This window comes from Mytilus californianus, unplaced genomic scaffold, assembly GCF_021869535.1.
Source record: "Mytilus californianus isolate M0D057914Y unplaced genomic scaffold, xbMytCali1.0.p SCAF_1, whole genome shotgun sequence".
Taxonomy (NCBI): Eukaryota; Metazoa; Mollusca; class Bivalvia; order Mytilida; family Mytilidae; genus Mytilus; species Mytilus californianus.
In genome coordinates, this window is record NW_026262581.1 from 63,654,040 (window position 1) to 63,676,369 (window position 22,330).

The window sequence follows — 22,330 nt, forward strand, 5'->3', positions numbered from 1 at the left end:
ATTTAAGGGCAATAACTCCTATAAGAAGTCGCCTGACAGTTTTGACGTCAAGAAAAACATTCTGAATATTTTTGCCATGTCAGATTTTCTTTATTCATAATGGTTTTCAAAATAATAGAAAAATCTTGCATTTTATCCAAATGTTCTATTTTAGCCATATCAGCCATTTTGGTTGGCAGGTGGGGTCATCGGACAATTCTTTTTAAATTTAAAGGCCCTAATGATGATTGTGGCCTAGTTTGGTTTAATTTGGTCTACTAGTTTCAGAGGAGAATATTTTTGTAAAAGCTAACGAACGACGACGACGGACGGTGGACGCCAAGTGATGAGTAAAGCTCACTTGGCCCTTTGGACAAGGTGAGCTAAAAATAAGAAGATTTGGTATGATTGCCAATGAAACAACTCTCGACCAGAAACCAAATGACATAGAAATTCACAACTATATGTCACCATATGGCCTTCAACAACGAGCAAAACCCATACCACAAAATAAGCTATAAGAGGCCCCGAAATGGCAAATGTAAAACGATTCAAACGAGAAAATTATCGGCCTAATTTGTGTACAAAGCAATAAACGTAAAACAAATATGATATACAGCAAAAAACCACAACTATTTAATTTATTCTTGACTTGGGACAGGCACATTCATAATGTGGCGGGGTTAAACATGTTTGCTGGAGCCAAACTCTCCCCTTAACCTTGACAGCGGTGCAACATTACAACATATGAACAAATTATAAATATCAGTTGAAAAGGGCCCAACTCATGACATCAATTCAAAGCACACAAAAAATACTTAACAAAAACACAAAATACACAAAGTACAGATCTTAGAGTACCCGCAGTTACTGAAAGCTAGCTCAAAGCCAATAACTAATAAAAAAAATCATGCATCTTAGACTAAATTGTGTTTAGATTGTTTGTGCCATGTCAAATGACTATTTACCACTTGTCTTCGTGTAAAAACATTCATACTGTAACACGTACATATAACTGTCTTAAGTACAAAAGAAAACATGTTGAAGATCCCCATCGTATTAGAGACAAAAAGAGAAATGAATTATACCAATAATGTGGCCGAAGAGGAGCAAATAACTTTTAATAAGTATTGCACATTTTAACATAGGAGACTGGTAAAAGTCCATTGAATTGCAAAACAATAACAAATCAATATTATCGATAAGTACAGGTGTGCAATAATTCAAGGCATTAATGATGTTATCATTAAGAAATAACATCGTGTACAACAATAAATGTGTAGTGATGGTAACCGCAAAAACTCAACAAAGATACCAGGCTTATAATTTGGTATGCTAGACGCGCGTTTCGTCTACATAAGACTCACCAGTGACGCTCGAAACAAAATTTGATTGTACAAATTGAGTAGCATTACAACCAAAACGTTCTGCCAAATACAGCTAAGGCAATCTATGTCCGGGTAGAAAAACTAAAGTGTTTTGAACAATTCAACACATGTTTAAAAACAGTACATTTACAGAAAATTAACACATCAATGGTAGTTGTAAAACTTGTGAAAGAAAAATGACACTATTATGAAGTGTCGAATTTAGTCATTCTTCCTCATAATCCGGCAGAAGGAGTTTTTGTTGTTAGAAGAACACCCTGCCAATGAAGTCTTTTTAATGTGTAAATATATACGCATATAACGTATCAATTGATACCCATTCTCTGAAGAAGATGCATATGATGTGTTACTTCAGCCAAATGGGAAGTTGACAACGGGAAACCTAAAACCGTCACGTTTTTGATAGATCCTAGTTTGAAACTGTCTGTCTTATATATGTCGGTCTCGATATGAATCATATATCCTAGTTTCTTAGTAAAAAACTACAAAATGTATCTTGAATGTCAGATCCCGGGGATATGTATGTATGAGTTTCAAACACCTGCTGAAATGTAGGCAATTGAGGGACAGAACATTATCAATATATCTGGAAATTAGACGGAAGAATTTGTTAACTTTTTTATTTTTGAGAAGGTTTGATTCGTATAAATACAAAAACAAGTCGGCCAAAGGTGTTCAAAAATAGTTCCCATTGGAATACCAACTGTTTGTTGAAATATCAGTCCATCAAACCAGACAATTACGTTTTCGATCTTTTTTGTGATATCTTTTGTGTATTTGCTGTTTTAATCTGTAAAATGCTTCTCTATGTGACCACATTTCTGTCACTTATCAAGTATATCCTCATTGTTAATTTCTTATCCTAAATATGCATGAAATATTTGTCATTGAACGTTATACGCAAGCAACAATCAATCAATCAGAAAGAGTTCAATACAACGTACAAAAGGAAACTTAAAATCGGTCTAAAACGAACATAGTTATTATCATGACAAATGGAATAAATTTGAGCTTGACGAATAAAGTTCATTTAAGTCCTCTAGTATTAGCGATTATTACATAATTCGTCAGTTTACAAATTAAAAACAAATGTATAAGCCTGCAATTTATCGGCTTCAAGTATTTACACGTACGCAAGTATCAAACGAAAAAAAGGAGTGAACTAAAAAGCCCGTAAGCCATTCAAAGTATACAATCTATTTAATATAGTACTCTTAAATATTTTATAAACTGATAAGATAAAATCAAAATATAGCACTGCATTATACAACAAATAATCAACTAGCTACTTTGCAAACTGTGCTTTCTGGGATTGGTAGTTTACCAGCAGCGGTACAAATCCAGCAGTAGTAATTTAAACGATGTAGTCAATAGAATGACATTTGCTATAACTAACTTCAGTTATGGGAAATTTGTACAATGAAATGCACACGACGCCTTTCATACAACAAAACAACTATCAACGTTTTCTACGCGTGAGAATAGTTTTCTAAAAAGTCAGTAAAAAAAAATGCCTTTTATCTATATATCAAATTGAGAATGGAAATGGGGAATGTGTCAAAGAGACAACAACCCGACCATAGAACAGACAACAGCAGAAGGTCACCAACAGGTCTTCAATGCAGCGAGAAATTCCCGCACCCGGAGGCGTCCTTCAGCTGGCCCCTAAACAAATATATATACTAGTTCAGTGATAATGAACGCCATATTAAACTCCAAATTGAACACAAGAAACTAAAATTAAAAATAATACAAGACTAACAAAGGCTAGAGGCTCCTGACTTGGGACAGGCGCAAAAATGCGGCGGGGTTAAACATGTTTATGAGATCTCAACCCTCCCCCTATACCTCTAGCCAATGTAGAAAAGTAAACGCATAACAATACGCACATTAAAATTCAGTTCAAGAGAAGTCCGAGTCTGATGTACATTTTGAGTAATTTATGACTGGATGAACATTTCTATAATTCATTGTAGTATTTAGCTAAGAAAAAAGATGATCTTGACTTTTGTTTTTTGTCATTGTAAAGCAGGATATTGTTATATTACTCATATGTCTATAAATCTGTATTGCTGTGCGGGATATATAAATACTCAGCGACGTTCGGGCAGAATGGAGACGTTTAATCCGATTGCACGTAAATGTACCATTCGTAACATTTCTCTGATTGGTACGTAGGTGGCCTGTTGCATGGTAATATTTTTTGTCCCCGTCAAACGTATCTTCGTTGTTAATTTCTCGTACTGAATGTGCATATATTTGGTTTCGCATAGTCTTCTATATAAATTTGTTTTGCTGAAAAGGAGGCATTATCTTAATACCAAAACCACCCAAAATGGTTAATGCATGTGGGAGGTGCATCCTGTTTAATTTTAGAGTGAGTTGTGCAGATTGACGAACAGTCACTGTACATAGTCAGTATACGATATGGATACAAAACATATTGAAATTAATTATGTTTGCCAAATTTTAACTAGTGTAGCGCTGATGTACCTTATTTAACTAGAAGTATAAGGAATTATAACTATAACACATAATATGTGTCCAAATGACACCATATCCCGTTCACACTACCACATTTCCATGCACTTCGAACCGCGAAATCTGGATCAAAATTCTAATTTAACACATCAGAATAAACCTTTTCGTCATTTGGTCTCTGTTGGATCGTTGTCTCATTGGCAATCATACCACATCTCCTAATTTTCACATGTGTAAAAAGGAACAAGTTTCGTGGTTAACTACCGGGGGAAAAAAACACTTCGTCCTTACACGGAACACTCGCATGCACAGACCTGAACAAGTATTACCATTTAAGTATGTTAGGCGGTGCATAACATGTGTAACTCATGATAGAAGTTTTTGAAATACTTATTCTGTTTAAATGCTCAGCAGGTATACCAAGAAAGTGTTAGTAAATATCAACTTGTATTTATGGTTTGTTTCACATAGTCTTCATCTTGCGACTTTTCTGTCATTTCTAAATAATCCTCTTTATCACTATTTAATGAATTATTGTCTTGGCCACTCTCAGAATTATCATAAGTATCTATTGTTGGTGTGATATAGTCTTCATCTTGCCGCGTTTCTTTCATATCGAAATAATCCTCTTTATCACTATTTAATGAATTATTGTCTTGGCCACCCTCAGAATTGTCATTAGTATCTATTGTTGGTGTGATATAGTCTTCATCTTGCCGATTTTCTTTCATATCGAAATAGTCCTCTTTATCACTATTTTTTGAATTATTGCCTTGTCCCCCCACAGAATTGTCATAAAGTTCACCTTGATCACTGTTTTCAGTAGTATTACCGCCTAATGCCGTCACAGCATCATCGTAGTCGTCATCTGTGTTCTCTGTACTTTCAGAATTCAGATGATACTTCTCTCTATTCATAACAGGTATTTTTGGAATGTCTAGGTGTACCTGGTGTTCCTCTGTAAATGGGGCAACACAAAGTTTAACTGGTAAAGTATTACTTATACTACCCTTCTGCGTTGGATCTGATTCGTATTGATTATCGGGTGCACGAATTGACTCTACTAGAACATTAATTGGTTCTAAATAGTCATCATCGGGCTCATTCATATAAATATGATCTTTCTTTATCTCAGTATGTTCCATTTTAGCATTATTATCCATTTCATTTGCCTGATTTTCTTCCTCTGGTACATCATAGTCTTTTTGTGATGTTTCATCATCATTTGGATAATCCGGTGGTACATGAATATAATCACTAGGGTCATTATTAGTTTCCCTAACTGGACTTGCTTCCAATATGTCTGTATAGTCTGTTGATGCTACGCGATTGTTATCAGTTTCTGTTGGCACGTGCTCGTTTTTCCAAACCTCGTCATTTTTTAACATGATAGGATATATAGGCTGTGTTGGCACGTGCTCGTTTCTCCAAACCTCGTGATTTTTTAACATGATAGGATCTGGTGTAGGCTGTATTGAAAATTTTCTGTCGTATGATTCGGCTATCGACATAATTGATCCATTACTTATATTTTGGTCACAAGGTATGGCTGGAAGTTGTCTGCTGTTGATATTGTTTATAAATGATGCAGATGGTAGTTCTGGAATGTTTATCCTACCTCGCCTTCTACAATTAAACCTCAAATTTAAGTTAAAAACGAGTAGTTATATTCAGAGTAAAGTAGCCATTTACATTCATTAATGTTTTGATTTGCATGTGCCAATATTTAATTTGTTGTCGTTTTATGTCGTATAGTTGATAATTCTTGTATTCTTATAAAGAATAGTATCTTATATTTCATGTAGATTTCTTTGTAAATTAAATGCAAACATTTACGAATATTTTTACTGGTCTTCCTTAATAAATAGATATATATAGTTGAGCATTCCCGTTTAGATAAAAAAATATTGCATCTTAATCGATATTGCATGCTATACTTTCTTATTTTTTTGGTATGCACTATGGAGTTTCCGAGTAAAGCAATACTTGCACGCAATCAAACGATATACTTGTACTGGGACAATATCCCTCGTAATTGAGCCTGTTTTTAAAATATGATAGGTTTTGATTGGTTGATAATGTTCTTTCATCTAATAATTTATCGCTGCCGGAGTAAATGGACAAGAATATGTCTTTTTATCCTCTCTCCCATGTTATTTGCTAAAACATATATACCTATTTTACCCTTCATGTAGACACTTGATCCAAATACAGCTGTAAATGGTAATTCTTGATAGCGAAAGAATATAATCGTGTAATTTTACCATTGGGAGTGATTCCTGATAATATTTGATGCGAGTAAACATATAAAGCATATTAAGGAGTGGCATTTGCAAAAAATACCAGGCTCGGGAAGGGATTTCATTCTCTCGAATGGATTTTTTTCTCAAGTTCTCCTTCTGAATATGATATACCTTGTCAATATTAGTGCAATAACCCTTTATACCCTTAAAAAGTTCGCCTTCATTCGTGTACAGCTAGTTACGCAAATGTAGGTTGGATATTTCATATTCGAAAAACCTTTTGTTATCTTACTTCACTGTGCTTATATAATCCTTTTTGGATGTCGGTAATTCTCATACCACGGCTTTGTAATGTTTGAGCAGAAGATATCAGTAATGTCACAATGTTTGAGCAGAACTTATCAAACACTTAAGAAAATACAAACAAGCATAAAAAATAACAGATAACACTAACGGAACGATTTTACAGCACCAGATTCTCATTTCGATATTAAATGCCCCCGGTTTCAATGATGCTCGAGGTATAAATATTTAAAAATTCAAAACATATTACAAACGTTGAAGAGCTAATAAAACCAAAGACAAAAAGTATAGCCAAAATCTGTCCAAGAATCAGAGCTATATAAATAAGAAGATGTGTAATGAGTGCCAATGAGACAACTCTCCATCCAAGTCACAATGTATAAAAAGTATGCATGAGGGAAGTGAGTTTCTTAATTCATTATGATTGCCAAAATTTCATAACAGCAAATTCATTGAAATAATATCCATATTTTTTTTCAAGGCAGTAGCGAAGTACCGGTAATTGTGTTGGTGACAGGAAGGTAAACAAAATGAGTACAATAAACATATAAAAGGCTTGTGGCGAATAGATATCGTAAAAAATAAAGTTGCTCGACAGAAAGTGAAGCTTTTTTTACTTGTTTAACGAGCTCACTTTAAACAAGGTGATCTATACTTATATACCCGGTCCGAAGAAGTAGGTGTGTACCGGTTCACTTATTTACATGTACGTGTATTTCCTGAAATTTCTTTGTATTCTTTTTCTCAGGAACTACAATTCAGGGCTTCCTGAAATATGGTAGCAATCTTCACGTGAACATGGTAAATATATAGTGTGATGAGTTTTGTTTTCTCTACCATCGCTAATCAACTTCCTGTTTACACATATACTTATATTCTTTATGTGCCTGTCCCAAGTCTGGAGCCTGTAGTTCAATGGTTGTCGTTGGTTCATGTCGGTCATATTTGTTTTTCGTAAATTGTTTTGTTATAAATTTGGCCGTTAGTTTTCTAAATTGAATTGTTTCATTTTCTTTATGTCGGAGATGAGACTACTATAACATATGTGTTATAGTAGTCTCAGGTCGGAGCCTTTTATAGCCGACTATACGGTACGGTTGCCTATAATTGCTTACATCCACTTCATTTGAACTTTGGTGGATAGTTGTCTCATAAGCAATCATACCTAATCTCCTTAATTTTATATTTATAGTGGGGTATCCTTGATGAGCAATAGCTCGCTCAAAGTTTATCTTGTTTACTTACCTTTTTACAATACATAAAATGGAAATAATAATAGCCAATAAGACTACCCCTCCACAAGCTCCACCAACTATGTACCATAGTTCTACAAAAATATACCAGTGTTGAGTAGCACTCCATGACCTTACAAATACGTCGTATCTAATGATAATTCACAATGTTTTACGAATAAAAGTTTCGACATATACATACACTTGTTCAAACTTAAGTTACTCTTATTTCAATAGTCTTTGTCAAACATTTTGCTTTGATTGGTCTATGAGAGGATGACATTGACCTTTTTTTCAAAAAAGCAACTAGATGTAACTGTGTTAACGGACTAAAACTAATGTCTCCCTATCATCTCTAGAAGGAACTCCATAAAAGGAAATGTCTAACAAACGAATTCTATAACTGTCATTGTCATTCAAAATAAGAATAAACATATAGTTAATGGGTTTTGGTTTTTACTGTTTTTAATAATTATTAATGACATGAGAGGATGGGTCACACACCTCTTCTCAAACCCTCACTACAGACAAAATATATGGTGCTGTTTTTCAAAAGATCTTTGCAATATAGAATATATATGGTTTACTGTAGAAATCTGACCAGTTATATATTTAAAATAAAAAAGATATACGGGGCGGGGAGTGCCTTCAGAGAAAGATATCTATGTGTATTGTTAAGGCCTTATGATAACAATGAAGAATATAATATGGTTAAAGGGTTGGGAAACGAACTGTTTTAAAAATATTTAACCATTAATGGTGTACAGGTGGCGGGGCATGTCCCCTTAGGAAAAAAATATGCTACACTAAAATGGTCTTATCGAGGCAATTGAGACAATATATGGTTTAGGGTTGAAGATCTGAACTATTTTTGAAATTTTCAACTATTTTGTATGTAAGAGGCGGGCAGAACCTCTAGGATAAACCAACTTTCACTGAATAAGTCTTGCCATAGCAAAGGCAAAATACAATATATATGGTTTTGTGGTGATCATACAAATATCAATTATTTGATCTTGACGATCACAAGTCAAGTTCAGATGTTCTTTTTCATGGTATGCGATGATGCATCGTCTAAATGTGCTGCATTCATGTGCCAAATATCAAAAGTTTATATATATAAGGATAAAAAAGGGTACATTTAATATTCCTTATATTAAAATGTCCCAAAAAATCAAGTATTTTGAGCTTGAATGCAAAGGTCAAGGTCACATGAAAGTCACGATTATAAGAGACAATGACTTATGGTTACTACTTTCATGTCATATACTATAAGCAAGTGTCAAAAGCTAAGAAAAACCCGATTTAGCAAAGACAAGTTTGTATACCGAGTTATCAATATCCAGACAAGCAACATAAACTCACGGAACAATAAGACGTTGTTTTCTTACTTTGTGCAATTCTACTGAATTTTCATCGAAAAAAAAAAACATTTATATATATATATATTGTTTACAATACTGGATTTTGCATAGATATTTTATCATAAAAAGGCGGGAAAATGTTTTTGGTAATATATCGTTATTATTTGTCCTTCAGGAGATGATAATAGCCAATTGTTGTTCTAAATCATATTCTTTTCACCTGTAGCTCTGTTGGTATACGTTTACTTACCATTAGATGGACCTGGTGTTTCCCTTGTTGGTGCCACAGTCGTTGGTTGTTTTGTGGTAGTTGTAGAATGTTTTGGTGCCGGACAATCTGCTCAGAAGAGAAGTTGACATAGATGGATATTGCTGCCATTAACATAGATATCATATAAAGAGGATTATTATGTCTTGCAATATCCGCATACTTAAACTTAAATAACTACATGTAGTAATTGTCAAACCACAAATAGGTAAAGTGAACCAACACCCTAAGGTAGTATACGTGTAAAGTTGGGGTAGATACCTAAGTGTTATTCGATAGTTGTCAAACCAGTTCAATCGTCCTTACTATAAATGAAAAACTTTAAAAATAAACAAAAGAAACTCAGATTAAAGAACAGATTTGGTCTATGTGATTTAGTTTTTACCAATCTAATAAAAATATAGATTTCTGATTTCGTTATGCTCATCGACTCGAGTTACGATAGATCTGAATTTCAATCAGATTGAGTTTTTACAGGACTTTCGTTGGATGGATCCTTTAACATTTTCAAATAATGAATACCGCCAGTCATCCAATATGACAGGATATGCGGAATGTAGTTTTTACAAATTACTCAAACCAGAAGTGAATATATGGGGCCCTTTATAGCTTTCTGTTCGGTGTGAGCCAAGGCTCCGTGTTGAAGGCCGTACTTTGACCTATAATGGTTTACTTTTACAATTTGTGACTTGGATGGAGAATTGTCTCATTGACACTCATACCACATCTTCTTATATCTATATAAAATAAAACGAGACATATATTTATTACTTTTGTGGCGACGGCGGTGGAATCGTTGTTAGTAATTATCAAATAATCACGTTAACCCACGATACCAAAATGTCTATAGAGGTAGTCTTTGTTTCCAATTGAAAATCGGGATTATATACAGGACTCATGTAGTGGGTTATTTCTACGAATAAAAATTATTACAGTCTTTGTTTTCCCTACAGCAATTTTAAAAAAAGAGACAATTACATTTGATACGTATACTACATACCTCCGTTATTGCTGCATCCATTTCCTAGGTTAAGTGTTATATTATCCAGGGCAATTATACTGAATGCATTTGCCCCTGTTTGGGCTTGGAAGAATATCTGAGAATAAACGTAAAACGACAATGAAGTTAAAAATGACAAACCTACTCACGTTGGACATGATAAGAAATGATGAACAGCCGATGGGAACTAGCTATCTTCCTTTTATTTGGAAACAACTGTTGATCAATATTTTTGGCTAAACTTTATAAATACCAAGGAAACAGAACGTGATAGATATTTTCAAGAATAACAGAATGAATTTAGGCAACATATCTAAACATATGTAAACAATCCAAATTGATGTGAAATATGCACTGAATTATATTCACATCAATTTGCTACATGTGTAACTAAATTTCACGTTAAATTGATAATTGTAATTTTCTAAACCTTGATAATATAGAAGTTTTATGGTAACTTCATCATTTCAAAGTATCCTGTTTATTTTCTGTTATTGAAATAATTTTTCCTTAGTGGTCGTGTTTCATTGGATGCCATATTTCTAAGATTTCATTATTGAACAATTTTAAATGGTATAATATCCATTCTTTTAGATAGTATTCTTTTAAATTATGAAATGAGATGTAAAACAATTTTAGATTAGAGACAATTTGGAACAGTTAACATCAATACATGGAATGTCCGCTATTGTGCACGTATCTGTATTGAAGAAGATGTCTCATAAAGATTCAACCAAATTGAATGTTTTTGACTTTCAGACAATCACTTGGTTGATGAAGTTTATAATGGGACATAAAAATAACCTTTATAAACCAAGTGATTGTCTGAAAGTCAAACACGGTAATGTAAGTAAACCATTATGAAACTCGTTTTTTTTTTTCATTGATTGAGCATTAAAATTTAATTATGAGAACTGAATGCTTGCTTCCTTTAGTAGCTTTATATGGCTGTAAAGCGTTTATTTGCGCACATTTTTCAATTCTTTAATACAAACCATTTAAGAAATGAAACCCATTAAACAAATGGTCGATTTCAAGAGGAATTTTAAACTTTAAACATTTAAAATTAGACCGGAAATTCTATAAAAACTTTGTTTGGGAGAAATATGTTATTTTTTAATATCCTTCCTAATACGCATCAATTAGTAGTGAGACAAAATCTGTTCATTTAAAAAGCTTGAATAAGAGAACTAGAAAAGTATAATGATATAATACTGGGATTTGTAATGTATATAATACTTACTCCTTGAGCTTGACTTGGCAAATTTGACAGAACAAAGGTCGAACAACCCCAGAAATTCTCTTTTTTATTGATAATATTAACAACTTGAAGAACTCCACTGGCTTCATAGTAACCAAACTTTAAATCCCTTGAGAAATCTCCATACAAATGGTGCCTGAATTTCAAACATGAATCGCCGTTTGGCTTACTGAAACCTATTTTCAGAGTTGAAATTCTTTCAGGGATCTCGCTATCAATTTGAATAAAATACACTGCAAAAATGAGTATTAATAGAATAACAACAAGTGTCATGATACTAAAACACAATTTAAAACCGATTCAATGGACATTTGGGTTACACATCTATGAAATATGTTCATAAAGTTTATTATTTATTCTGTATGCTTCGAAGTCAAACTTTGATATCATATACATGTACATCTTAGCTAGCAAAAAGTTGCGATCCCGCCCTATCCTCTTCTCCCTTGGCAGATTAAGACAGCATTTGTGAATACAGTGGAGGGGAGGGCCCGGATCGTAACCATTGGCTAGCAAAGATGGACCATAAAGTACAAATCACATCCACACACAAAGAAAATGCACAGAACAACAAGTATACTGCAACACGTCACATTCTTGTCTGGAATTATAAACAAAATTAGGTTCCTGTTTTATTGTATGGTACAAATCAATAAATCTAAGAATTCCTGTTTTATTTTATCCTTTGCAGTACTTATGATGTACACTAGCCTACAACCACCAATGTTAATAGATGTATGGTAAACATAAAAAATCCGTCAACAGAAAAAAAACATTGAAAATTCAACATACGGCCTTCAAAAATTGCTCTTAAGCGTCTTGAGTGTACACAAGTTGTGAATAAACTTAACAGAGACTGCCTAAGATCTCTCAACAATACAAAAAAAGCTTGTTTGTAAAGGCAATTTAACTTCATATTTTAAAGTTATTTTATTTTTTCGTTGAGGGGAGGGGGACTCCCAAATTTAATTACCCGACGGAATGCTTTGTACAATCGCGGATGACGTTTCCGCTTATTATACAATTCAAAAAACTCATATCAAAATCACGATTAAGGACTTACAAAGAATAAAAATAATCATGTGACAACTTTTGTGACCATAAAATTGGTATGAAATCAAAAAAACAACTTTAATGTGGAACAGAAAAGACGTTAAGAAAACAAAATTTGCAACCGGTTTCGTTTTTATGTCCCTTACGTAACGTTTTAAAAGTATTATTATAAGACTCACTACATTGTGCCTTTTTTTGAGTAGCCACTTAACATAGTTGGTACACATTTTTTACAATTTAAAACTATTTTAAAAAGCCACTGCCATTTCAAATAATTGAAAATATCAATGATACATCGATTATTGGTTTCCAATGAGACAAGCATGCTCCTATAGTTTATGGTACATTTTTCGTTGCCCAATAAAATATTTTTTTCAATCATATTCGATGATCAAATTGAATTTTTTGATAAGTCCATAAATGTTAAATGTCCGAGAGCCAAAAATGTTTCAAATTAAACCTAAATTAAATGTATGATATGTGGCTGAGGCACAAATATACAATTTTTTGAAAAATGCCTAGATGTACAGGTTTAAGTAATATATTATAAAGTATTAATGAACACATACTTCCATCTGCAGCAGCTTGTGGACCTGATGAATCAAATTTAGATTTGGTTCTTCTTATCCAATTGTCACTGCTCCATCCACAAAGGTCTACTTCAAAACTACACGTAATCCCTGTGGAAAAAAGAGAGTCTTGTTTTAATGTTTATAATTTTCTTGTAAACACAACTCTATTACTGCAAAAAAGTTAATATTTTGGAGTTCATACTATGCACTCGTTGACATAAACAGGTTTTTTGTTGTGTGTTATTTTGTTTTTTTTTTTACTTTTTTTTTGCAAACAAATGCAAGTAGAACAAAAGACAGGGGTATCGTGCATATTTCTGAAAAATAATAAGTCTAAGAATTTTTTTTTTTAATTTCATTTGAATTATTTGAAAATTCTAAAACATTCGTAAAATTATATATTTTTGGCAATTATTTTACAAAAGGGTTAACTAAATTTGGCAACCACTAGTTAGCAGTTTTTTTAATTTTTTTTATCGTATTTTTTCTAATTTTAATTTGCTTTTGGAATTAATAAATAAATACACAGTACTAGTATGTGCTTCCGTGTTTTAATGTAATATTTTGAAATGATCCCGAAAATGGTCCTGCGGTTTTTTCTAAACCACACAACTGAAGGTATGCTCTTCTTTTTATCATTTCCTCAATGCCAGATATTATATTTCAGTATTATAGTTTTGACCTCCATTAATGTACGTTCGTATTTACACAGGGCTTAATATCGTTTGTTATGTATGGCAGATGTTAAGTCTTATGTCTTTATAATAGAAGTAAAGAGTGGTTCTGTAATGTCACTATCATAAATATTTCATTGAGTATATGTCTCCTTTAATTATTATGATATTCCAAAGCTTACTTTTCCGAACATGTTTTCATTGATGGAGGATTGCTGCTTTAAAAAGGATGCCACTGGACCAAGGGTTCCTAATAGTAAAGTTGAAGTGACCCCACCGAAAGTCTAACGGGCGTCATCATGATTTGTTGGTCGTTATGGTATATCTGTGTGACAGATAAATTGCAATTGTGCTTATTCTTATGGAGCACCTATGATCACCCCACTTTCGGTGAGCTTTCATGTTTCTCAGTGTAAGTTTTCTATGTAGTGTTTTTAAACTGTGGTTTGTCTTTTCGTCTCTTTTTTACTGATCGTCCCCTCAGTATAATCTAATCTTTTTTTTATTACAACATTTGCAGTTGCGATGAGGTCTGATATACAAATGTATCAAACCACTAAGCCCCAAAGATAAATTTTGCCAGCTTCAGTGCCGGAGCAGAAATATTCTTGAGCAATTATTATGATTAACTGTGATTTAGCTACTATCTTTAGGTAATACTTCTATCAATCTCAAACCCTACGAAAGTGTAGTGCATTTGACCATCAAATATTATATGACATTAATTTCACACAAAACATTTTATCGACCTTAGTATGAGTAAAATTTAAAAAAAACTTTCTAGTCTAGAATACATCGACGAATTATTGAGGTACATCTATACGTAAATGGTCCATTTAACAGATGATACACTGTAGTAGGTAATGTTAAATTATGACAATGCAAGGTGTTCACAGAGAACATATCGTTTTTTCTTATATCCAATTTTATATTTTAAATAATATACCGTCCCTTTTTAACCTCATAACTATGCCAGGCCAAAAGTCATAGTGCTTTTTAAAACTTCATTGTGATAATAATATGGATGAATGAATTAAAGTTTCTTGAGGTTTTTTTTCTCTCTCTCCAGACGATATAACAATGTTGTCAATTACACTGAGGCTCTGGAACATGTGTTAATACATTCTTAAGATTATAATAGCATAAACGGTTTGACAAAAAGTCCACAATTATCAATCAATCAATGAGAAAGTATCCCAATACAAACACGCATACAAACAAAACAACAGACATCTAGAGATCAACATACAGTTTCAACGATAGACGAATGTTCATGCAATATGTCTAGCTTAAAGGGGCATTAGCTACGAGATAGAATAAAAAATAAAATATGATTTGTTTTTTGTTCAACCAGCCAGTTCGGTTTAGTTTTGTCAAAATAAGCTATGAAACATTTCTGATGAACTATTCACTTACAAGTGAATAATTCGATCTCATCAAATCCGTATTCATGTGACCTTCAATTTAACCCCTTTGCTGGCGATGGGTTACGCATGTATTCAGCTATTAAGAGGAGAATGTCAACATTGAAAGTGAAACAAGGATGAACCATTTGGTTGACTGATTCGATCCACAAAAAAAATCATTCTTATACAGATAAAAACGATGATGAACATTCTTTTAATCTACAATATGAAATCAAACAGACCTAGAAAAATCCAATTGCACGTGGTTGCTATCTGTTTATATCTATATTTATGTTTATGTCGGGTGAAATGACCGTCGGCAGTCTTCGCAGGTCATCTCGACGTTTAATTAGATGACGTCTAGACAAAAATACACACGAAATATTATCGAGATCATGCACTATTAATTGTTTATTTTAGATTTTTTGTAATTTGGATATGCGTTTTAGTATGGTATTAATCAAATATGAGAATTTGAGTCAAATCGGTGAACACGAACTTGACAGCTAATTCCCCTTTTTAACGGAGACTAAACGAAATGTACCATCAACACCATATGACCAAGAAAACTTTAAGCCAGTCTTGACTTTTGACAATCTCAACGGCCAGGGAAAACTGACACAAAATATGGCAAACTTTGATCTAAAAGAAACTAATCCTCGTTTTCCTGAAAGTGATGGGAATAAATCCTGATTTAAATCGGATCGTCATTGTTTATTTCTTAAAGGTAAGTCAGTCGTCTTCATGGCAACTAGTTTATTTACGTAATAGTACCGTTTTCTTACTCATATTCAATTTCTAACTCAAGATGGTAATACACAGAATACTTAGAGAATTCAAAAGACAAATATAGTCATTCTACGAGAAATTCTTTCGGGTCAATTTACTCTCATTTCAAATATTAAACATTCATATCTTCTTTGACTATTCGATACTGTCAGCAAATGACTTTAATCGATTTACCAAAAAAGAGAGAAGATACTAAAGGGAAAATAAGAAATTATAATCCCATCAAAGCCAATCAGAAAAAAAAAAACGACGAACAGAAAACAACAATAACAAAACACTACACAGAAAACAAAAAGATTGGACAACACAAAACCCGCTAAGTACCGGGAGGGACACCAACTTAATAAATCAATTAGTCATGTTAATGCTAAACCTACACTTCACCGAAAGAAAAGATTGAAATGGAAAAGAAACTTTGATACAGTAGTGTCAATTATGATTAAAAGTCAACCAACATAAAGATAATGATTCAACACAGTCTTGAGAATTCACACGAACATTGTGTCGGTTGAAGGAATGTGACACAAATATAATAGATTTTTGTGTTCTTGTTAAAAGATGAAACGTTCGAGTGTGAATTAATACATGTAAATATGAGTTGCAACTTTATGTAGAAAGTGTTAAAAATATTCAATTACTTTTTGTTTTCGACATTCAATTCTAGAAAGAAAAGTTTAAAATAAGTATCTCAAGTAATGAGTAAATATTGTTATTGTGTCCTATTTATTTTTATCACCTTTTTTATCAACACAATTCTTTTAAATCTTTATAAAGTTATTTTATTTCCTTGTCAATAAACAATATAGTGTTAATTTAAAAACTCGGGCTGTTTTTTGTAAATGAAAATCTCTCATTAAGTGAGCTTCGTCGAAGGTACAAGAAGCCAAAAAAAAAAATTGCAATTGGCAGGCTAACAATTTAACAATATAACAGACTTCAAAAAATCCATTCATATCGAAGTCTAATTGAAAATATTTGGATTTGCTCCTATTTCATTCAAACATTAATAAAATAAACAGTGAAAATATAAGGAAATGTGGTATGATTGCCAATGAGACAAATATCCACCAGAGTTCAAATGAAGTGGGTGTAAGCAATTATAGCCTACAGCAATGAGCAAATCCCATACCGTATAGTCGGCTGTAAAAAGCCCCGACAAGAAAAATGAGATACAATTCAAACTAGAAAACTAACGGCCTAATTTATAACAAAACAATTAACGAAAAAACAAATATGACAGACATGAAAAAACGGCAACCAATGCACTTGACTTCGGACAGGCAAATACAGAATGTGGCGGGAGTAAACATGTTTGTGAGCGCTCAACCCTACCCTAACCTGGGACATTGGTGAAACAGCACAACATAAGAACAAACAGGTTGATTTGTCCGCTAACTGATTTTAAGATACATGTACCACCCGAGGTGAATTTTATGAATTCATCGTGAAACATTGATTCAGAATTGCATTGGTTGATCATTGAGTTGTTAGCAATTCCCTACCTTCATTACTACAAAGAATTAAATCTGTTACCACCACAAATATTATAATCACCAAGAGGTTTATCCATTTGAAATTCCTAATCATAGTTATGACAAAATATCATCCAGGAAGTATTTTGTTTTGTTTTTTTTAATATCTACCTGTGTTACTTATCATGTGGTACAAGATTTAAAGTCTTTAAAAAACCTACTGTTCGATAAGATTTGACAGGTAAAATTAAAGCAGTGATGACAAAACATTTTTATATATGTAAATAAATTCTCATTGACACATATACTGTTTCACCGATATATTAAAAGCTGTAGACAAAAGTTGCATATTATTTTCACCCATATCGCGTAGTAGTCACTCTATTAAACAAAATATAGATGACTGATTTGCACCGGTAACTGTATAGTTTGAATTGAATTAAAATGGCACTCTATTAATTTGGTGCGTTGGAAGGGCTTTTCTTCCAGATTTACCTTCATTTGGAATGTTCAAACACAAACATTTGAATGCCAGTGATGTATAAGGCTAGCACTTTGTTACATGACACTTTTAAAAGAGACATACAAAACATGTTTAACCCCGCCTTATTTTTGCGCTTGTCCCAAGTCAGGAGCCTCTGGCCTTTGTTAGTCTTGTATGTTTTTTAATTTTAGTTCATTTATATGTTTTGGAGTTTAGTGTGACGTCCATTTCTACTGAACTAGCACACAATTTTATTTAGGGGCCAGCTGAGGACCACCTCCGGGTGCGGGATTTTCTCGCTGCATTGAAGACCCATTGGCGGCCTTCGGCTGTTGTCTGCTCTTTGGTCGGGTTGTTGTCTCTTTGACATATTCCCCATTTCCATTCTCAATTTTATTTAAAGAATAGCAAAATTCATTTTAGGTCAACTTTGTTTGCGGAAGCTGGATTCTTAGTTTCTTAATAATGTTTGTATTTATCAACGGAAATTTTGTAATTATATTATGTTTATTATGGACAATAAAATCTCTCAGGATGAACGTATATATTTTTTTTTTATATATATATATATACTTGGTCTCAAATTTAGCACAACATCGGCAAATATTTGTTCTTCCCTCAGCGGTATTTGAATCCCTGCATCTTAGACATCGTGGCAATACCGCCTTCACTGTGTCCAGCGCCCTAGACCAAAAGGATTGATTGCATTCTGTATACATTTGTTATATATGTGACGCTTCCGACATTTGCTGAGGAAGTTCGGAATTTTAACCGAGGTTTGGACTTATATGTTTGTCTTTAAGCAATCATTATGATAATAATGCTATAGATGCATTTAATAATCAATTTCATCATCTATTGGGGATTAAGTTATGCAGTCGTTAGTTTTCTGAGCAGTGTATTGTGGATTAACTGTCCTTATCGTATTTTCTTTTGAGTATGGTGTTTCTTTTTACTGTTTGACGGATGTTTGCTTCCGTCCTTTTAAAAGGTCTGACTATTTTCTGAGGCATTTACAAACCACTTTTGTTGTAGAAAAATGAGTCCAGACAGAAAACAAAACCAAAACAAAGAAACAAAAACAGTCACTGATATTAAATTTCAAGTAGACGTTATTGTATGATCAACAAAATGTTTAGTTTGTGATTGCTTGTAGTGACTGCGCTCATTCTTTGATTTATTGGGATTGTTAAATATTTTTGTAAATTTTTAAATATATTTTTCATGCATTGTTTTTTTTCTTCAGTTCTTTTATAATTGTATAAACTGTTTTTTCAGCTGTAGTCTTTATGCGTTTCAAATGTTTAGTTTGATATTCCTTTGAAAGAGAATAAAAAGGGTTTTTATTTTTAACTACATCACCTTCTTTCGAACGAGATAAAAGAGGGAAGTTTAATAACTTAACCAGTTTAATCCAATCACATGTGTTTTTAATTGTTCCATGTGAGGAACACTGTCATTGGTTATCGCTTTCTTAAGACTTTTTTTCTGTTGAGATATGATGTAATCGATCGTTTCTTTTCAATTAGTTAATACTGGCCTAGAATGGAAAAGATTTAGAGCGAGTCATACATGTACATGCAGTATAGGTACTTTACCGAATTATTACTTATGCATATCTTTTTGTTTTAAGGTTGTTTTATTGTTCTCTCGTCTATGTTAAATTCGCCTCTTTTCGCCCTTTACAAAATGCACAATAACTGTAAATGTAGAGTCTTGGCCTTAAGTCGACTTTTCATGATTCAGCCCTTTTTGCTGGGTTAGAAAAAAATAAACTGATAACCATTATATTTTTTAATCTCGGCAACATTTGTATAACAGGTAAACAGTAAAACGAGCCATTCTCTCAACTACAACTGCTACCAATTAATTTGTGATTTTAAATGGCAATGGAAATCAACACTGTAAAAAAAAACACAAACGTAATAGTAAGAAACATATTGTGACTAGGCATTAATTTATCTTAAACGATAACTGAGAATATAAAATTGTTCAAACTAAAACAATATGAAAAATAAAAAAATAAACATAAAGGGAAATGGACACGCATCTTGATTAAAAAACGTCTAGCTTTTTGATACACATCGCTCAACGAAAAAACACAACCCTCGCACCACTTCCTGAAGTAAGAAATAATCAATTAAAAAACATGAGGAAGAAGTTAAAGAAAACAAGTGTATTTCATTGTCCTTTTCACTACGTGCATTTGTCGTTAGCCCAGCTCTAACGCAATGCGTTATGATGAATACACATTAGTAGCAAATAAATTGTGTAACATAAAAACTACATGCGATGCAACGCAGAAATAGTTATAGCGTGATATATAAGGTATATATAGGATATCAAGTTGCTTCATGTTTGCATCATATCTTTTATTAAAAAGTGAACTAATTGAACGGATTTCCAACATTTGTCCAAGTATGCATAACAACAAAATTATTTTTATTTACCTGTGTTTAAAGTAATTGCATATGGCTGATATTTTTGTTCAAGTATATTGTTTTTCTTAAATTGTTTAACATTTCACAGCGGTATAACATGTTACTTTAATTATTCTTCCCTTAGTTTATTTATTTTGTATTTGCATTGTATCATAGATCAAATTTATTTGTTCAGTGTATGTTCACTGGTGTTAATATGTCTTTTGATTGAGTTTAGCCATTTCAAATGATATTTTATAGTGTGTTTTTCTATGTTGTGATGTTACACTATTGTTTCAGATAAGAGTGAAGGTTTGGTACCATTAAAACGTTTAAACCCGCTGCAATTGTTTGCACCTGTCCTAAATCAGGAATCTGATGTTCAGTAGTTGTCGTTTGTTGATGTGGTTCATAAGTGTTTCTCGTTTCTCGTTTTTTATATAGATTAGACCGTTGGTTTTCCCGTGTGAATGGTTTTACACTAACAATTTTTGGGGGCCTTTATAGCTTGTTGTTCGGTGTGAGCCAAGGCTCCTTGTTGAAGACCGTACTTTGACCTATAATGGTTTACTTTTATAAATTTTGACTTGGATGGAGAGTTGTCTCATTGGCACTCATACCGCATCTTCTTATATCTATGAACATTTCAATCGAAATTAAAGTGAAGCATGTTATTAGAATACCAGGTGGTTAACTTCCCAATGAAGTATAAATTCTGTACACCTTGTCCGCGAACACTTGCATTAGTCTTCTTACTATCGAAATCCCTGTATATGTAGTTTTGTTTCCAATGTTTTAGTCCATGTGGCTTTAAAATACTAGAAAAATAAAACTGATTGAGATATGAAACCAGGATTGACCATCCGCTATCCTTTGTAAAGTTCTCGTACTAGGTCAACAAGACGTCCTGTTTTATTTGTCAAGTCCAAATTCGAAGTTTTTCTAATTTTTCCAGTAAATTTGGTCAATAAATATATATTACAAATGAAAGGATTTAGTTCGCATATTGTCCTATTTTCTTTATCTTTTGACGTTAAACTGATAAATATGTGTCAAATGGAAACTTAAAGGCTTAACATATATTGTGGAAATTCACCGAGATTTTATTCTCAAAAGATTGCATACATCTATTTTTTCCTAAATCCGATTAAACTTTAAACAATAAGAAATATTCACATATTTAAGTAGGAGGAAATATCGAGAAATGTAAATACAAAATAAATATTTATATGAGAGGTGTCGTTCATAGAGATAAACACCGTGGTCAATTATTTAGTGGTTACTCGCATACTCGTTGAAAATCATACATATTCAGAAAACATATAAAAAAACTATGTACTTTTCTCGGAAACGTAGAAGTTCTTTTTCTATCATATTGCAACTACTATGACATTTATTGTGAGTTGGTTGATATTATATAAATAGTTTTCATAATTTCATATTACCTCAAGTTTAAATAACATTTAAATTTAAAATTTTTAACAAAAAATACCGAACGCCAAGGAAAATTCAAAACGGAAAATCCCTTGTCAAATGGCAAGTTCAACAGCCCAAACACATCAAACGAACGGAAAACAACTGTCATAACTATGTCAACAACAAGAAAAACAAAATGTCATATAGACACTCTATAGACAAAGTACATAAGCAAACATGTAAGACAAGAATACAAAAAATGACCTTAGTACAATAACACAATGGCGGGATGTATAAATACCGAGTCACGCAAACAGGATATTACCAAAAATGGACTAAGCAGGAAAGATTAAAGATATACAAAGACAAATAAAAAGAACCCGTAATTAAGATGATAAACAAGTCAGTACCATCATGAATTATTTGTGAAGTTGATACGGAATATTTATTAACAAGGTCTTGGTATCTTCCGATGAACTTTTTTATAAAAAGGACGAGACGTTCTTTGACATAATCGTGGTTCAT

At 32.7% G+C, this 22,330-nt stretch overlaps 1 protein-coding gene across 1 annotated transcript; it reads right to left on the bottom strand.

Annotated features, from left to right (window-relative positions):
- Positions 1 to 4,220: 4,220 nt before the first annotated feature.
- LOC127706150 (uncharacterized) lies at positions 4,221 to 17,660 on the bottom strand. Its single transcript, XM_052210596.1, has 7 exons — positions 17,516 to 17,660; positions 13,142 to 13,252; positions 11,502 to 11,752; positions 10,259 to 10,355; positions 9,241 to 9,327; positions 7,640 to 7,721; positions 4,221 to 5,474 (listed from the first exon to the last, which is right to left on the bottom strand). The coding sequence occupies exons 1-7, from the start codon at positions 17,598 to 17,600 to the stop codon at positions 4,289 to 4,291; spliced, it is 1,899 nt and encodes a 632-aa protein (XP_052066556.1). The 5' UTR covers positions 17,601 to 17,660; the 3' UTR covers positions 4,221 to 4,288.
- Between the last annotated feature and the right edge of the window lie 4,670 nt (positions 17,661 to 22,330).

Excerpts from the sequence above, each read along its gene's own strand:
- LOC127706150 (XM_052210596.1), bottom strand. The coding sequence starts at position 17,600 with ATGATTAGGAATTTCAAATGGATAAACCTCTTGGTGATTATAATATTT. Across the intron at positions 11,753-13,141 it reads ACAAGCTGCTGCAGATGGAA|TGTATTTTATTCAAATTGAT; the intron begins GTATGTGTTCAT and ends TCATTTTTGCAG. Across the intron at positions 7,722-9,240 it reads AACACCAGGTCCATCTAATG|AACTATGGTACATAGTTGGT; the intron begins GTAAGTAAACGT and ends ATATTTTTGTAG.